The sequence below is a fragment of the Dasypus novemcinctus genome, chromosome 7, assembly GCF_030445035.2.
Source record: "Dasypus novemcinctus isolate mDasNov1 chromosome 7, mDasNov1.1.hap2, whole genome shotgun sequence".
NCBI lineage: Eukaryota > Metazoa > Chordata > Mammalia > Cingulata > Dasypodidae > Dasypus > Dasypus novemcinctus.
This window is the reverse complement of record NC_080679.1, coordinates 34,835,759-34,854,067: the sequence shown is the minus strand read 5'-3', so window position 1 is coordinate 34,854,067 and position 18,309 is coordinate 34,835,759. Positions and strand designations below refer to the sequence as shown.

The 18,309-nt window shown below is 39.1% G+C and overlaps 1 protein-coding gene across 8 annotated transcripts in view; it reads left to right on the top strand.

The window, feature by feature from the left end:
- Positions 1-18,309, top strand: part of UNC80 (unc-80 homolog, NALCN channel complex subunit) — a 270,741-nt gene that overhangs the window by 155,832 nt on the left and 96,600 nt on the right. For all 8 annotated transcript variants that reach the window (XM_058300212.1, XM_058300207.1, XM_058300210.2 and 5 more), the window contains 5 exons: positions 2,480-2,587; positions 3,719-3,857; positions 14,249-14,430; positions 15,014-15,145; positions 17,506-17,692. In XM_058300212.1, coding sequence (XP_058156195.1) covers positions 2,480-2,587; positions 3,719-3,857; positions 14,249-14,430; positions 15,014-15,145; positions 17,506-17,692 — 748 coding nt within the window. The remainder of the gene's footprint in view (positions 1-2,479; positions 2,588-3,718; positions 3,858-14,248; positions 14,431-15,013; positions 15,146-17,505; positions 17,693-18,309) is intronic.

Sequence of the window (18,309 nt, the reverse complement as noted above, 5' to 3'; positions counted from 1 at the left end):
CTTCTTTGGCATCATCTCCATTTGTTCCCTCATCTCTGTTCCCTGAACAGCTCCACCGGCTTCACTCATCCTGTGCATAAACTGAAAAGCCCAGGGTTACATCATTTTTTCCATCTCAGCCACCATCAACAAATGATTCGGACTCTGTATCTCTAAATTCCCTAACAAAGGAACTTGATGGGCCCCTCTTCTCTTTTTGAGCCAAGCACCGTTCAACTGATAAATCACTGACCAGTGAAATGTCTGAATCTTCCGATAACCACTAATAATTAGTAGATGTCTTTGGAACTAGCCTCCTATTTCAAACAGTTCCTAGCTCTCTTTGCTAGTTGAGGTTAGGGGTCACATCAGCAAAAGAACTTTAGACCTTCACATCCTACCCATATATCCTCACACATGTACCCGTCTCTGCCATCTATCTCCCAGGTCTGACCAAGGCATTCAAGAAAATTGACAACCTCAACATCCTAGTGTGACAGCCCATCCAGCCCCTTCCTTTCCACCAAAACCAGCAGCCTAAAAATCATGAGGCTGCCAGAACACACCATGCTTCCCAAGGAAGCATGTTAGGACAGTCAGTATTTTATATCTGAAAAGCTTGACACACCTTCTTTTCCCAGTAGGTAGGATTAAACACAGCCCTACATTTCGCAGAGTGTCAGGGGTAAACATAAATGTTCACTGTTTTTTTTCTAGGTTGAGTATTTTCCTGTATCTACCTGGTTAAAATTCCTATACTTTAAACAAGACGTATTGTTCAAAAATAACCCTAAAAAGACAAAATATTCAGCCAAAGAGAGTGAAATGTTTTCAAATTAAAAATCATATTTTAAAAGCATTATAATGACTCAGGGAAATATTCATTATAAAATCATGGTGAAATAGATGAATTCGTTAAAATTGTATACCAGCCATATACATAGCATCTTCACAGTTAAGCTAAAACACAAAGAAACAAAAAAGGCTGAAATGAACCAGACAGTGGCTATGACTGGGTTGGAGATCATAAAGACTTTTGTTTTCTTCTTCTAAGTTTTTCTGTGTTTTCCAGATATTCTTCAATATATGAGTTTTATAACCAGAAAGAATATGCAGATAGAAAGCACTTTTTAAAGATCGTGACTCTTTTTAAAAGGGAGTCAGATACCCTCTTACATGTATATCAAAAATGTTTTCCATATATGATTTCAGAAGTTTTAACATTATATAAAATAAGCATACTATTTTGCTGCATATTGCTTTTACAGTCACAGAAAAAAGCAATGCAAGATTTTCCTTTCAAATTACATGAGTTCCTAAGTATGCTCTTTCATGTTTTTGTCTTTTGAAAACACTTCAAGAGCTCTGATTCCCTTATTTCCAAGTAGGTGCAAATAAAAGTTGGTTCCATACCAGTTATGTAACAGATACACTGTCTTAGGCAGCCCCCCCCCCCCCCCCCCGCACCCCAAACTTTTTGGCAACATTTTGAAAGACTTTCTTGGAACATGCATGTGCTTTGGGCTTTGTCTTTTCTTTCAAAAAAATCTCCATCTATAACACAGTGAAACTCTGTTCAGAAAGGTTTAAGGAGTTCAGTTTTTCCCCTTGGCAGAAGGGGATAAAGAATTTCATTGACATGGCACTAGAAAAGCAAATGAACATTCATTTTATGCAAGGAGAAGTGGTCTCTCTTCACACAGGCTGGACTAAAGAAACAGGAGGACAGTCAGGGCTCAGGATAAATAAACAAGGGCCTGGTGCTGTTAGGATTAATCATTCTCCCAGCTGCTCTCTTCACGCCATTCTTTCGTATCTAGGGAGTCAAAGGAGGAAATGGTTTTATCTGTGCTCGTCTAAATGAGTGAAGCCTATCCTGGGTGCCAGTCAAAGGGACTATTTGAAAGCAGAGCTGCTGCTGCCTGTAGATGAGTGTGTTTTTCTAAAGCATGGTTTTACCTGTACAACTCACGCCTAGATGCTGGGGTGCTAGGAACTCATACTTCCTTGTTCACCCCTATCCTTTTACCTTTTATTTTCTAACAATTCTCTATGAAATATTTTCTTTCTTCCATGACCAAATGGTTTACTTGTAGTATCCAGCCCTGTAAAGGGATTACTGAATAGAGTGGATTTTAAATGATTTAATACTTTAAAAGAGTTTGCTTTTAAACGGCGTGGTAGAATCTGATCAGTATTGCAATAGAGGTCAGGAGATCCACGTACTTTCCTTATTCTACTAACAACTTTGTGATGTGGTCAGGTTGCACCATCCCTCTGGACCTCAATTTCCTTAGTGGTAAAAGAGGAGTTTGCTACTACATACCTCTAAGTTTGCGCTTTCATTACAAAATTACAATTTTCAGAAAGTGTGGGCCCAAAAAAGAGTCTCAAATCATTCCTTCCATTAGAAGACAGTTGTTTGGAGAATTTGAGGAAAGCACAGCACTGTAGGTTTCTGAAAAAGCAAAATATTGTTCATCAAATATCTTTTTTTCAGTGCTCAGATAAGTCATGCCTGAGGACACCCTCTCTGAAGAAGAGAGTTTCAGATGCCAATCTAGAGGGGAAAAAGGATTCTGGAATGCTGAAGTACATCAGACTCCAGGTATTGACACCTGGATCAGAAACATTCATACAGCATTAGCAAGGAGGTGGCGCTGCATGTCCTGTTTCCTAATGTTTGAGACATACAAGGCCAACTGGCACAGTGATGGCATAAAGATCTGTTTAGTTGGTGGGCAAGAGTCATCAAGTGCACAAGGGGAAAAAAAGCCTTCCTTGCTAGACAGCAAACCTTCACAGAGACATAGCTTGGGTAGCCTTGAACTATACCTCTTCTGCTTCAGTGGAACTGCTTTTCCACCAGTGTGTGGTGGTGATGCTCACACGTTTGGGAATGAGATCGTCTGGACTAATATCCCACCCGTGGCTCTGGCACCTTGAGCAAGTACTTGATTTCTCTTTTTCATGGCCTCGTTCTATAAAATGGGGACTTTAACAATAAGATTTATCTCAAAGGAACAATGTATGGGTTAAATTAGATAGGATATTTACATGCTTATCTAGTACTTGATATGTTGTTATATTATTATTGCAGTCTAAACTCTAAAGCATAATGCACTTCCCCCCCCCAATTTTTTTCGTGTTTTTCTGGTGTTTAAAATGACACTAAAGGCCTAGATTAACCCAGACCTGTATTTATTGCTAAAATTATCTGAAATAATGAATTAAATAGGGTTTCTGTGGGCTAATTTGGGGCAGTATAACCACAATGAATAATAGTGTTTCAAAGGGAAAATGCCCTCTGAGTTCACATTGGCTTGGTAAACCTTCAAAATGCAAGTCCTTCATAAATTAAGAGTGAAAACCAGCTCTTAATAGAAAGAAAAATGGGATGCCTTCAAAGTCCTCTGAAGCTTTTAGTACAGAGATGTATTTGCAGGTGTTTTTCTTTTCTCACAGAGCTGTATATAGTCCATAGCTTATTCCTTGGGTGATTGCAAAGCACTTTTTGTGGTGAAAGCATTATAAAAATTAACAGATTTTCCTAATTAACCAGCAAATTATAAGATATACACCATGCCAGCTAAATATGTTCCCATTTTTAGAGAGTATTTTAAGGTCATTTAAGGAAAGCAAAGAGAGGGAAAGGCAAGGAAAGAGACTCAAGTTTCAAGAGGACTATAGCAATCAGTATCTTAAAAGATTTTAAAACAGAATTTCCTTCTTTTCCCAGGTCATGAGCCTGTCACCAGCACCCTTATCTCTGTTAATCAAGGCAGCACCAATTCTGACAGAGGAGATGTATGGAGACATTCAGCCAGCTGCCTGGGAGCTCCTGCTCAGCATGGATGAGCACATGGCAGGGGCGGCAGGTAAGGATAGGCCTCCTGTTGTCATTGCTGTTGCTGGTCCAGGTGTTTAAATAAGAGAGAAAGAAGTTCATTCATTCCATTTTCCCTCGTAGGTCAGATTGTTGGCAGTTCCTAGCACTCAAGACAGCTGTGCACTCTAGGAAAGTAGATCTAGGTTCTGTGTGCATCCTTCCAAATTCACTGTGGTTTGCACAAGACCAGTAGTCTCTTTCTGCAGGTTGTTACATTATAGAGAATGATATTCCCCAGAACCTATATTTACACAAATTTCACGGAAGATAAAATTCCAAATTTGCTCCAAACCACCATCATTAACTTTATTAACTCTTATCTATGTTCAAATGGTAATATCAAAGCAAATTTGTAAAATTTAGGTAACTTGCCCAAAGCCACATAACTAGAGGAGGTATTTCAAAATAATGTGTGTTCTTCATTTTTTTCTATTTCTTGTTCAGATCCCTTTATTTTTTAAACAAATCAATTTTATTGATACATATTAATAAAGTGTACAACTCATCCAATGTGTACAATAAATGGTATTTGGTATAATCACACAGGTGTACATTCATCACTTCAGTTATTATTAGAGCATTTTCATTGTTTCAGTATTAATAATAATAAACAAAAAACACAAAATTCTTCAGCTCTCAATTTATGTTTCCTTTACTTTTTAAAATATATTTTTTATTTAGTTTTAAAAGATATATTGGTCACACAAAATGCTACATTAAAAAATACAGGAGGTTCCCATATACCCCTCTCCCCACACCCCACACCCCTCCCACATTAACAACTTCTGTCATTAGTGTGATACATTCATTGCAACTGATGAATATATTTTGGAGCACTGCTACACAGCATGGATTATAGTTTACATTACAGTTTACACTCTTTCCCAGTCCATTCAGTAGGTTATGGCAGTATATATGTCCTGCATCTGTCCCTGCAATATCATTCAGGACAACTCTAAGTCCTGAAAATATCCCCATATCATTCCTTTTCCCTCTCCCTGCCTTCAGCAATTCCCATGGCCACTGTCTCAAATCAATGTTATAATTTCTTCCAGTGCTAGAGTCACAATAATTCTATTGTAGAATACCAGTAAGTTCATTCTAATCCATATTTTATTCCCCCATTCTGAGGACCCTGCCCACTCCACCTCTCAATTGAGAGGGGATATCAATCCCACACAGCTGGTGAATGGGACTCTTGTGCCCACACCTGTAGACTCTCTCGCTTCCTTGGTGCAATGGTGTCCATCCTCACCTCCCTGTCAGCTGACCTGGGTAAGTCAAACAAACTGGAGAATAGGTGTTACAATACCATTGAGGCTCAGGGCCTAGCTGGCACATGGACAGCCCAGAGATTCAAATCTGGGCATACACCGACCCAAGCACCAACCACAGGTTCTATAAAAGGGACAGAAGAGGCATGTGTAGAGAAGTCATATTTGAGTCCACCTTTATCACACTCAGGAGCACAAATTCCAAAGTAGGGCTTACTGGCAAGTCACTGAACTCTAAAACCATCTGCCATGGCCATAGGACCTGGGTGTCTCTGTAGCCCTCAGGAGCACCACTTCCTGGGGTTGTATCTACTTTGGCTGTCTCTGAGATCCTGCTGAGACATACATAAGCACGACCCCTCTGATGACCTCCTGGCTCATTTTGTAGTTTCTTGCCATATAAATGCATTTGTCTTTACATTTCCGCCTTTTATTCAAGGTCTTTTTCTAGTTGCATCATCAGCTGGTGCTTGGTAGTATCCCTCAGTGCCAGAGAGGCTCATCCCCAGGAGTCATGTCCCACACTGGGGGGAAAGTAATACATTTGTATGCTGAGTTTGGCTTAGAGACTGGCCACATTTGAACAACATGGAGGCTCTCAGGAGGTAACTCTTAGGCATCCTGCAACACTAGGCCAAGTTGAAATTTCAGGCACTACAGGCTTGTAAGCATGGTCAACAGTATCAAGGGCTCACCATTGGACCATCTTTCTTCACTGATCATTGCTCTTGCACTTGTGGGATTGTTGTTCTTCCACTGGGGAATGCAGCAGAGCTCCCCAGGATGGGAACTCAGCACTCTTTCAGTTGTCATGTGAATCTCTACCCACTGTGTCAATACCCAACAAATATCCAAACATATCTATATACCCTATGTGCATGCCCAGCTGAACTCCCTCCCATGCATCCCCCATCAATGACACCCCACACCAATTCTCCTCCCCTGCCAAAGTTGAACCCCTTCATCATCCAAAACTTCTTCAAAAGTGAAGCTTAATATATTGCCAAATTCAATTAATAGGAAGATGAAATAGTAATGATAGGTTTAAACATTAGAAATAAAATACATAATAATTTTTAAAAAATAAAAAAAAATTGGGGTATTAAAAAATGAAAAATATTATTTTAAAATTTTGTTTTTTACATTTTGCCTTTTATCACTGTGATAGGTGTTGTCCTGTATATACAGTGGCAAGGAAATCTCTTCCATTTCTTCCTCAGTGTCTTACCTCTTTTTTTTTTCCTTATGTCTTCAAAGAAGTTTTAGGTCACAGTAAAGTCACATACAGAATATAAGGGACTCACATATATTCAACATCCTCCCCCCTTTGCCCTCTTCCTCAACAATGATCTTTTTACATGTGGATGTTACATTTGCTACAACTGATATACAAATATTGAAATTTAGCTATGAACCATGGTCAGTCGTTTACATTATGGTTTACATTTTAGACCATACACTGTTATATAAATTTTTGGTGAAATTTAACATGGCCTGTATCTGTCATTGCACGATCATGCAGAATATTTCCATTGTCCCCCGGTTACCCCCTCTTCCAACTATTCTATTCCTCTCTGCCCCTCCCCTTGGGGCTCACAGTGACAACCAAGCTTCACTGCTTAAAGACAAGATTATCACTTTTTAAAATTTATTGAAGTGTATCACTCATACATAAACAATAAGTCTATATAATAGTTGTAAACTTACAAAACAAACATCTGAGAGGGCTCTGAGACCTCACCCTACCACCAATGCCTTGCATTGTTGTGAAACATTTTTAACTAATGATTAAAGAGCATCCTCAAAATACTACTAATAACCCAAATATCTTACATTTGGTGTATTTATCCCCCAACCCACCCTATTGTTATTTTTTTAATATCATTTATACATGAACATGCATAAACAATAACTGTGTTCTAAACATTGTGAAATTACAAAGCAAATATGCATAACATCATACAGGGGTTGCATACACCAACCCACTACCAACACCTGGCGTTGTTGTGAGACATTTGTTACAAACTATAATGTGTTACCATCAACTCTATACATTTCCACACTTTTACAGTAAAGTTAATTAAAACTTCTACATGCATTAAGCATCAGTAGTCCATCTCAGTCCTCCTCTTATCTCCTTTAAGAATCCACCACCTATCACCAGGTCTTGATGATGTCTTCCTACATTTTCTTCTAGAAATTTTATGGTTCTTGCTTTCATATTTAGGTTTCTGATCCAATTTGAGTTAAATTTTTTATAAGATTTGAGCTAGGGATCATCTTTCTTTCGGCTATGATATCCAGTTCTCTCAGCACAATTTGTTGAATGGACTGTTCTGCCTGAGCGGGGTGGGTGTGAAAGGCTTGTCAAAAGTCACTTGACCAGGAAGCAGATGTGGTTCAAGCAATTGGGTGCCTGCCCACCACATGGGAGGTCCATGGTTCAATTCCCAGTGCCTCCTAAAGAAGACAGTGAGCTGGTGCAATGGGCAGGTGCAGCAAGCTGACACAACAAGATGATGCAACAAGAGACACAAGAAGAACATAATAATGAGAGGTTCAACAAAGCAGGGAGCAGAGGTTCCCGGAGACTCCTAAAGAGGACAGGCAGGACAGTGAGCTGGCGCTACAGGCAGGTGTGGTGAGCTGACACAACAAAATGACACAACAAGAGACACAAGAGGGAAAACTTAACAAGAGACACAACAAAGCAGAGAATGGAGGTGGCTTAAACAATTAGGTGCCTCCCTCCTACATTGGAGGTCCCAGATTAGGTTCCCAGTGCCTCCCAAAGGAACAAATGAAGATGAACAGACACATCAAGAGCAAACAACAAGGGAGTGGGGAGAGATAGATGAGTAAAAAAAAAAAAAAAAAAAAAGTCACTTGACCATATATGTGAGGGTCTGTTTCTGAACCATCAATTCAGTTCCATTGGTCTATGTGTCTGTCTTTATGCCAGTACCACACTATTTTTACCAGTGTAGCTAGGTAATATGATTTAAAGTCGGAAAGTAAGAGTCCTCCCGCTTTGTTTTTCCTTTTTGAGATGTTTCCGGCTATTCGGGACCCCGTAACCTTCTAAACAAACTTGATAATTGTGTATTCCATTTATTTTTAAAATGCTGGTGGAATTTTTATTGGATAGCATTGAATCTGTATATCAGTTTGGGTAGAATTGCACCTTAATGTATTTAGTCTTCCAAGCTGTGAGCATGGAACGTTCTTCAAATCATTTAGGTCTTTTTTTATTTCAACAATGTATTATAGTCTTCTGAATGCAAGTGCTTTCATTATTGGTTAAGTTTATTCCTAAATATTTGATTCTTTTATTTGCTTTTGTAAATGGAGTTTTTTTTCTCTGACTTCCTACTCAGATTGGGCATTACTGCATCTTTAAAAGTCTCTTTCATTTGATGTAAGTATAGCTACTCTGGCTTTTTGTTGTTGTTGTTACTGCATGTGTGGGATAACTTTCTTCGCCTTTCACTTTCATTCTATTGGTATCCTTGAGTCTAAGGTGAGTCTCTTGCAGACATCCTATAGGTGGTTCATATTTTCTTATCCATTCTGGCAGTCTGATTGGGAAGCTTAATCCATTAATGGTTTGATTGGGAAGCTTAATCCTTTAATGTTCAATGTTATTACTCTAAAGGCAGTTCTTATTTCACCCATTTAGACCTTTGGGTTTTATCTGTCATACTTTATTTTCACCACTCTTTTGAGAATTTTAGTTACTTTTAATATATACTTTTCATTTCTAGACTCTCTTCCAAGCTTCTCTTTCCTGTCTTTTCTTTTCAGACTGTAGCACACCCTTTAGTATTTCCTGCAAAGTTGGTCTCTTGGTTTAAAACTCTCTGTTTCTGTTTATCTGTGAGTACTCTAAACTCATCTTTGTTCTTGAAAGACAATCTTGTTGGTTATAAGATTCTTGACTGGAAGTTTTCCTCTTGCAGTATCTTAAATATATCATACCACTGCCTTCTTGCCTCCATGGTTTCTGATGAGAACTCAGCACTTAATCTTATTGGGTATCCCTTATATGTTATGTATTGCTTTTCTCTTGCTGCTCTCAGAATTCTCTTTGTCTTTGGCATTTGACATTCTTGATTAGTGTCTCAGAGTTGGTCCTCTTGGATTTATTCAGATGGGCATATGTTTTTTCTTCTTGGACACAGATATCTATGTCCTTCGATAGGGTTGGGAAGTTTTCTACCATTATTTTTTCAGATATTCTTCTGCCCCTTTTCCCTTCTCCTCTCCTTCTGGGACACCCATGACATGCATGTTTGCATGTCTCTTGCTATTGTTTACTTCCCTGAGACTTTGTTCAATTTTTCAATTCTTTTCTTCATTTGTTCTTTTGTATGTTCACTTTCAGAGGCCATTTCTTGAAGCTCACCAATCTTTTTTCTGCCTCCTCAAATCTGCTGTTATACAATTCCAGTATATTTTAATTATTTAATTATTTATTTATTTATTTTAAGACTTTTTAAAAGTTTATTTCTCTCCCTTTCCCTGCCCTCCCCGCCAGTTGTCTGCTCTCTGTGTCCATTTGCTGTGTGTTCTTCTGTGTCCAATTGTATTCTTGTCAATGGCACCTGGAATCTGTGTCTCTTTTTGTTGTGTCATCTTGCTGCATCGCTCTCTATGTGTGTGGCACCACTTCTGGGCAGGCTGCACTTTTTTCGCACTGGGCAGCTCTCCTTATGGGGAGCACTCCTTGCACATGGGGCTCCCCTATGCGGGGGACACCCCTGCATGGCATGGCACTCCTGCACACATCAGCAGTGCACATGGGCCAGCTTATCACATGGGACAGGAGCCCTGGGTTTGTACTCTGGACTTCCCATGTGGTAGGCTGATGCTTTATCCATTGAGCCAAATATACTTCCCTCCAGTATATTTTAAATTTCATTTATTGTGCCTTTCATTTCAATAAGAGCTGCTTTTTTCTATGTATGCTGTCAAATTCTTCTTTGTGCTTATCCAATGTCATCTCATTGAATTTACTAAGGAGATTTGTTTGAACATCTATTATTAGCTGTCTCAACTTCTTTATGTCATCTGGAGGTTTATCTTTTCCTTTGACTGTTCCATATCTTCCTGTTTCTTGGTATGGATTGTAACTTTTTGTTGTTATCTTGGCATATGGCTTACTAGATGTTTTTATTCTGGGTGCAGTTTCTCTCTTTAGTTTAGGACTTTCTTGCCCTTTCTCCCTTGCTGATCGTGCAGTAGGAGCTGAGGATGTAGTTGGTGCTATAAGCTGTAGAGGCTCAAGCTGCCCTCATTGTCCCAGGGACCGATGAAGTTTATACCACCTTTCTCCTTCACCAGGTATAGGGACAGAGTCATAGCCATGTGTAATAACCCAAGTCGTGTAAGCCTAGACTGTAGTTGCCCAGAGAGACTGATGAAGCTTCATGCCCCTTATTCCCCTGCCTGAGGTGGGATGGAGCTGCAGGTATGGGCAGCAATCTATGCATTATGGGTCCAAAATGACCACAGTTGTGCTGGTAGATTTCCAACTATTCAGTCTGTGCCAGTCAAATATACCTGCAGTTAACTGGAGAGGCTGATGCATGGCCTGCCAGCCTCCTCCCTTTCAGCGGTGGACTGAGGCCTAGGCTAGGGCTGCAGTCTGTTCTGGGTGGAAAGAAGCCAGTCCCTACTGTCACTGTGAGTTTCAGTCAGCCTGGTTTCCCATCATGCCAAGAGTGGTGCCAAAACGCATCTACCAGCCTCATTCCAACTTGGACAGGTTCAAACTTTAGCTGTTCTTAGGGTTATACTTTAGCCAGCCGAATTTACTAATCAGTAGCTGAAGCATGTGGCCAACCGTCTCTTCCTCCCCTGTTTTTGGGAAATAGAGCTTCCAACTACAGCCACAGAACAGCTCCTGAGGCGGTGTGGGCTGCCAGAGTAGGATGATCACCAGCTCCCATGGCCTGGCCTATGTTTTCCTGAAGAGGCTGGTGCAGGTGCCCCCAACTTCCTCCCTACCAGAGGTGGGGCTGGGGTTATGTTAGAACTGCTATCTGATTTGGATGGAAAAAGCTGGTCCATACCAGCACTATGATTTTCCCTACACTTAACTTCCCCTCATGCTGGGTATGGAGTTCAAATGGCAACTACCAGCCTCTTTCTAACTTGGACAGGTTCAAACTTTTGCTCTTCTTAGGATTATACTTTAGCCCACTGAATTTACTAATCAATAGTTTAAGTTGGTACCTAACAGATTCTTCCTCCCCCATTTTTGGGAAATGGATCTTCCAATTTCAGCCACAGAAGAGCTCCCAAGGCAGCTTGTGCCTCCATTGGAGGATGGGCACTGGCCTCTGTGGCACGGAGCACTCTACTCACGAATCTTCTCTGCAGATGGGCAGTCTCCTACTTCCGTTCTTTCAAAGATATTGCAGGATGCTCTTCTGGTCTCCTGGAGCTCCCAAACAGGTTCTTTAGATAGCTCTGGATGGTTACTAACTGCCCTCTGACTCTAGGATCTCCTTACTCTGCTGCCGTCTTGGTGGTTGTCCTCCTTTGTTTTTATATAGTTACTTTATTATTATTATTTTTTAAAGATTTATTTATTCCCCACCCCACCCCATTTGTCTGTTCTCTGTGTCCAATCACTGTGTGTTCTTCTGTGTCTGCTTGTACTCTCATTAGGCATCTCCAGTAACCGATTCTGGGACCTTCCGGAATGGGAGAGAGGCGATTACTCTCTTGAATGTTTCCATTTTACACAGATGGGAGCAGAGTGTAAAGATGTTTGCAATTTTCCGTTATTATATCTAGGGTATCATTTATTAACATCAGCTCAACTGCACTCTTTCTAACGGGGACCAAATATTCCATTGAATGAATGGACATACTATACTTTATTTACCCAACACCTATTAATCAAAATTTAAAACGATTCTAGACTTTTTTTCTTTTTATACAAGACTGTATGAAATGTCTTGTAAAATATCTTTGTTTGCATTAAAGCTTAGGTTTTCCTTCCCTACCACACACTTCTCAGAGAGAGCTCTAAGAGTTCAGGGAAGGGCATGCTCTCCAAAGATGGCCCAATCATGGCAGTCTTCCTTGGAGGAGATGAAGAGGTGGGTTGGGCTTAAAGAACAGCTAGGAGTTAGCCAAGCAGAGGAACTGATGTGAGCAAAGCAAAATGGGTGTGGGAATGTACGAGGCTTATTCAAAAGACTAAGGAGACCAATTTGATAACAGGGATGGTTTGTGTGGAGGGGTCACCAGTCCATAATATTAGAGGAATGAGTGGCTCTCAGATTATAACAGAACTGAACAGCCGGTTTTGGAATGTGGACTTTCCCTTAAACTGTGGGAAAGCACTGAAAGGTTCTGAGCCAAAGAGTAACATTATATACACAGTATTAATGATTACAGTCAGTGGGGTTATCTTTTTTTAGAAATAGTGATTTTTAGATGAGGGGAAGACATCAAGTTGCCAGTATGACACTAAGTTAATGAGAAATGCTGAAGCAAGAGATAAACTAGGGAAAATATGGTATATATGTGCAGCTGAAGCAATGAGAGCGATGGGATCTCTGGGGGAGAATGGGAAAAGAGAAGAGAACACCAGGCCACTGGACTTCTCTACCTTCAGAGAATAAGCGGAAGAAGGCTGACCAGAAAAAGGACCAGAAAAATAGAACTTAAATACCCTCAAGCCATGGAAGCTAAGGAAAAGCCCTTAGAGGCAAGGGTTATGAAGTTAAACACTGGAAGGAAACAAGTGCTATAAAAATACCATTGGATCTACTGCCTGGTGAGTGTTACAAGAAATTGAGTCAGAACTCCAACTGACATGATTTAAAGAGCAGGCATGGTACTTAAAAATTGAGGCAGGGTAGAGAACACTTTAAAGAAAAGTGAAGGAGAAAGAGTAGATATTTAAACTGCTGTGCGATAAAGAAAAGGACTAACTCTAATGACAATTAACATTTATTATAGAATGTAACAATTTCACATATATTACCAATTTTGAGCCTCATCACAACTATTTTAGAGAAGATCAAACTGTGACTCAGAGAGCTGAAAGAATTTATCCAAGTTCACACAGCTCAAAATTAGCTGAGAGAGCCAGGAAACCAAACTCAGGTTTTCTGACTGCACATTCCATTTTCTTCTTTTATACAATATTGCTTCTAAAGAAGAAAATACACTTTAGAAGTATGTAGTACTTTTTTGCTTCACCAGGCACTTTCTCATATATTATTTTATTTTACCTTTAACAACAAATTTGGAGGGAGGTATCATCATCATAATTACCATTATTATTATTTATATTTTAACAATGAAGAAAGTAAGACTAAGAAAGGTTAAGAGAAGTGTCAGAGCTGGGATTCAAGCCTACTTCTTTTAATCCAACTGCCTGAACATGTTTAGAGGCTCTGGGGAAGCATACCAGAGAAATTTTAAATTGTGCTTTCATAGTAGTCACTAGCTATCTATTTATCTGTCTCATTACTTATTGGCTTTATAACTTACCATGATTCCTGCAGTTTTTCTTATTGACATTTATCTTCTCTGAAATAATAATAAAAAAAATTCAGTATTACAACTCATGAAATCTCCTTAGGCTCCCAATCTCTTCTATCCCTGGGAAAAGTGGAAGATTCTAATAGTGCTACAATATGCATTTTATTTTTAATATAGCCAATATACATGAGGTAGTTTTCAATGGATAATTTATGTATGGTCCTTGGTTACTGTGAGATGATTCTAGTCATTTCTTAAAAGCATATTTCAGTATGTAAATTTTTTTGCCATTTGCTTCCCCTGGCATTCCCTTTTGAAAGTGAGACAAAGAAAACTTTGCTGGGAATGAGTTGTTCTGATGAAACATCCTGCTATTGCTGCCTTCATACCAGTTATTGGAAGACTGTGGCTGGCACAAAGGATGATGTTTGGCTTTCAGTGGCTAAAACAAGGTTTACTTTTGCCGGTGAGGGTGACCTGGCTCCATTAGCCCAAGAGTCATTTTTGGGAGATGGGAGCCATTCCCTCTTCTCCCCATCATCCAGGAATCCAGGAAAATTAAAAGACTTGTAATTTAGGAATTGTCGATTGCCTTTAGCCGCCATGTTCCTGCTGTGTGCGGTCAAAGTCCCCGAGGCCGTGTCCGACATGTTGCTGTCAGAGTTCCACCACCCAGAGACCGTTCAGAGGCTGAACGCTGTTCTCAAGTTCCACACACTCTGGAGGTTTCGCTATCAGGTCTGGCCCCGGATGGAGGAGGGAGCACAGCAGATTTTTAAGGTGAGGATGACTTCGCATAGGGGAATTAGTTAAGCAAACCCAACTCAAGGCTGATTTGAACCCTTGAACTTCAAAGTCACTGTGTACAGTCAAGGAGATGTTTTTTTCCTCCCTAATCATTTAAGTAAACCTAATTCATACATGAATGAATTCTTGTTGTTAAAAACAAACAAACAAAAACGAAATACAAGAGTATAATGTAAGATAATTAAGACTCCATTAACCTCCAAATCTTACTACCCTCCCCAGAGGTAAGCACAAAAAACTTTGGGGCATAACCTTCCAGACATTTTGCTCTATACACTTATATAGATGTTCTTTGGAGGATGGAGTGATCAACAAAAACAGAGATCATTTGATTAAAGACCTTCATTTTACAGATGAGTAAACTCAGGCCCAGAGAGGTTCTTCCTTTGTTCTATAACAGAAAATCTTGAACAACAGCCCTTTTCTATGATGCTGTGTATTCCTTAGGGGATCATTTAAACCCTTAACACTTAAGACAGATTGTGTCATATGTCTACTTCACACTGATTCTATCTCATTTTCCATCTTAATCACTGCATCTTCTATCAACTCACAGATCCCGCCTCCCAGCATAAACTTCACCCTGCCCTCTCCAGTGCTTGGAATGCCATCTGTCCCCATGTTTGACCCTCCGTGGGTCCCTCAGTGCAGCGGGAGTGTTCAGGACCCCATTAATGAGGACCAGTCTGTAAGTAATGGGCACTTTCTCTTCCATATCTTCAGGCTCCATGATGAACATGTAAGAAAGAGGAACACTGAATGTGAGAGACATTCTTGTCATAAGAGTACAAATAACAGCACATAAAATGAACCACAAAAGGCCTTTGTTCTCATTGATAGAGCAGCAGGACTGAACTCCAGGTAGTGAACATTTGAAGATCTCCAAGCCAACACAGTTTCTCTTTTATAAGCAACAGGAGCCACATTAGAAAGCTATTAAATGTATTAGCCATTGATTTCTTGGCCAAAGGTAGCACTTTGCCTCTATTTATTACAAAACAAACCTATTTGTTGAACCTAAAATTTGTAAGCTACTGAAAATTAGTGGTATCTATCCTGAAAGAACACGAAAAAGAAGGAAGTTGGCAGCTCTTGTTTCCTTGCATTGACCTTAGTTTTTCCTTTATTTTGTTGATCATTACTATCACAAACATCTCCCTGAGACCTTAGACCTTATGCTGCTAAATGTACTATAATTCCTAAATAGTTAAGCTTAGAACATTCTTTTTATGTACATAAGAGCCAAGAATATGTGCCCTTTGAAAAAAAAATGAATCTTCAAAAAAATTCTTTTTTCACTTATTGAATATTATTTTTTAAATTACAAGAGTAGTGGAAAAAATTTAGAAAGTAAAGCAAAACTAGAAAAAAGAATGTGTCCCTTTGCTCAAATCCATGACTGTTTCCTTGACAAATCCTTGTGGAATTTATGCCAATAGGTATATAAATATTAGAGATTTTTGGTACAGCTCACAAAATCTCCCCAGAAAGATTATATTGTGTTTTACTTTTACACAAGAGAATATTAAAGTGTCTTCTCTATTCAGATCAGCTCATGTTATTTTCTTGCCTCTTTTATGGCAAAAAATTACTGGTTATTTATATTTACACTTTGAAAATTTGGTAGTAGATATGAAATTAAGTTGAGCTTTTTTTATATATAACATACATGTTTCCTAGGCATTCATAGTTTTTCTTTAGATAACTGTTTGAATTCTTTACCTGTCAAAATAAGCCCATTTTATTTTAATTTTCCAATATATAATACCTTCCATCTGATGATCCCTTACTAAAGAGAAAGGCACAGCTGGTTCTTCTCACATATGTACAGTAATTTTTGAACCACTGATCTTTCACTTTTCTCCCTTATTGGTGCAAGGTTCATTTGAGACAAGTACATGCTATCCCAATTCCAGAGGAGATTTGAAACCAAGTCCCCTGATTCTATATCCTTTTCTCTTTCTCTTATTCCATAGTTCTTACCCTATTCCTTGTTATAATGAAGGAGCTTGACCATTGGGTCCTGAAAATGAAATGTCATGTGGCTCATCAAATGCCCTGAATTGCTGTTCTGTCATTCATTATGGGGAAAACTTAGGCTTATGCTAAAATCCCACAGCCCTTAAGATCAGAACTAAGCTATATCTAGAACCTTATGTAACTACAGGCCAAAAGAGAGCTGTGGAATTGCTATTTGCATTTAGAGATTTCTTCAAATTGGTAGCAAAGAACTGCAGAGATCACTTCTCCACTCTGAGACCACAAATTCTGTTACCAGTCTCTTGCAACTTGTCTCAGCATAAGCATCATGATTAAAGCATGTGTGGAATAGCCATTGTGCAGTCATTTCTTTCTTGAATATGAATCTTCCCTCCTTTATTGTAAGTCTTCCTTGTCCTTTACCTATAGAAGTATGATTGATATTAAAATTTCTCTTTTTTGCATTGCTGATAGGAGACTTAGCCAAATTTTACACTCACCCAAAATAACTATCAACCTTTATCATTTCCATTAGTAACTTTGTTTCTATGAATATTGTTAAGCATTTCTGGTGTACCACTGTGGTAGATACTGGAGGGGCAGAAATTAAATAAACCATGTAAGTCACTGGTTTTTATGAGAGATAGATCTCTTTCCTCCTCTTTGCTTTGGTTTGAATTTCTATCTTATTAACCTTAAGAAATAAATGCCGTTCATTTTAAACAAGTCAAAAAATTTGGAAATAAATTGAGTTTTAAAAAACTTTACTTGGCTTTCATGTTTAAAGAGTGGTCATTGATTATTGCCCCAGAAATCCTGAAGGTGAAATAGGATTCTTTCCAGATATTTCAGATATTCTTGAAGGATTATTCTGATTGAGTGGAAAAGAATAGCCTAGCTGTACACAACCTGGAAATTTGATAGGGATTAAAAAACAAACTAGATCATGGCTTCCATAATGTTTGCTGTGGACAAACTATCATGTTTTTATAATTTATTGAAACATTCTATACCTATGACTTCACAGAAGAGAAGCTATTAGATCAACTTGCCTTTGTGTCTTCACAGAAATCCTTTTCAGCCCGGGCTGTGTCCCGCTCCCATCAAAGGGCAGAACACATCTTAAAGAACTTGCAGCAAGAGGAAGAGAAGAAACGTCTTGGCCGAGAAGCTAGCCTCATCACTGCCATCCCCATCACCCAGGAGGCTTGCTACGAGCCCACCTGCACGCCCAACTCAGAGCCTGAAGAAGAAGGTGCCCTCTACACATGGGATCTCGTGGGGATGGGGCTGCTAAACCACAGGGAAAAGTTTTGCTTTGAAATAAGTGTTGACTTTTTTGTATAACTTGAGGTGACTTCCCTCTCCATCTCTCTCACACCTCCTGACACCATCCAAAGAAAGAGAAAAGTTGTTGTTTTTTAAAGGCTTAGAGTTGGCCTGTTCATTGGAGTACACTAGCCTCATTAAATAAACCAATATGGTAATGAACCAAGCTGTGACTGGGACTCAGGAAGCAACTGAACCAGAGTGTGTGTTAAAGTAAATGCAATCAATCTTTCATTATTAAAAATGGGGTTGGTCTATTAAATACTTTCAGATTTCATGACCGCAGATAATTCGTTAGTTTGGTATGAAAAAATGACTTATGAAACCCTCTAAATTCAGTGATTCTCGGCCATGCTTTTGTATAGTTTTGGGGAGGATTGATGTCTTTCTTCTTGTATAGTTTTTGCCTTTCCCAAGTATACTCTAAATTACTTAAGCCTTATGTTCTGAGAGCACCATACACTTATAAGTACAACTATAGTTGTGATGATGATAACATTTTTCTGGTAAAACCAAAGTTCACATTCCCCATCTTCTTTGCCA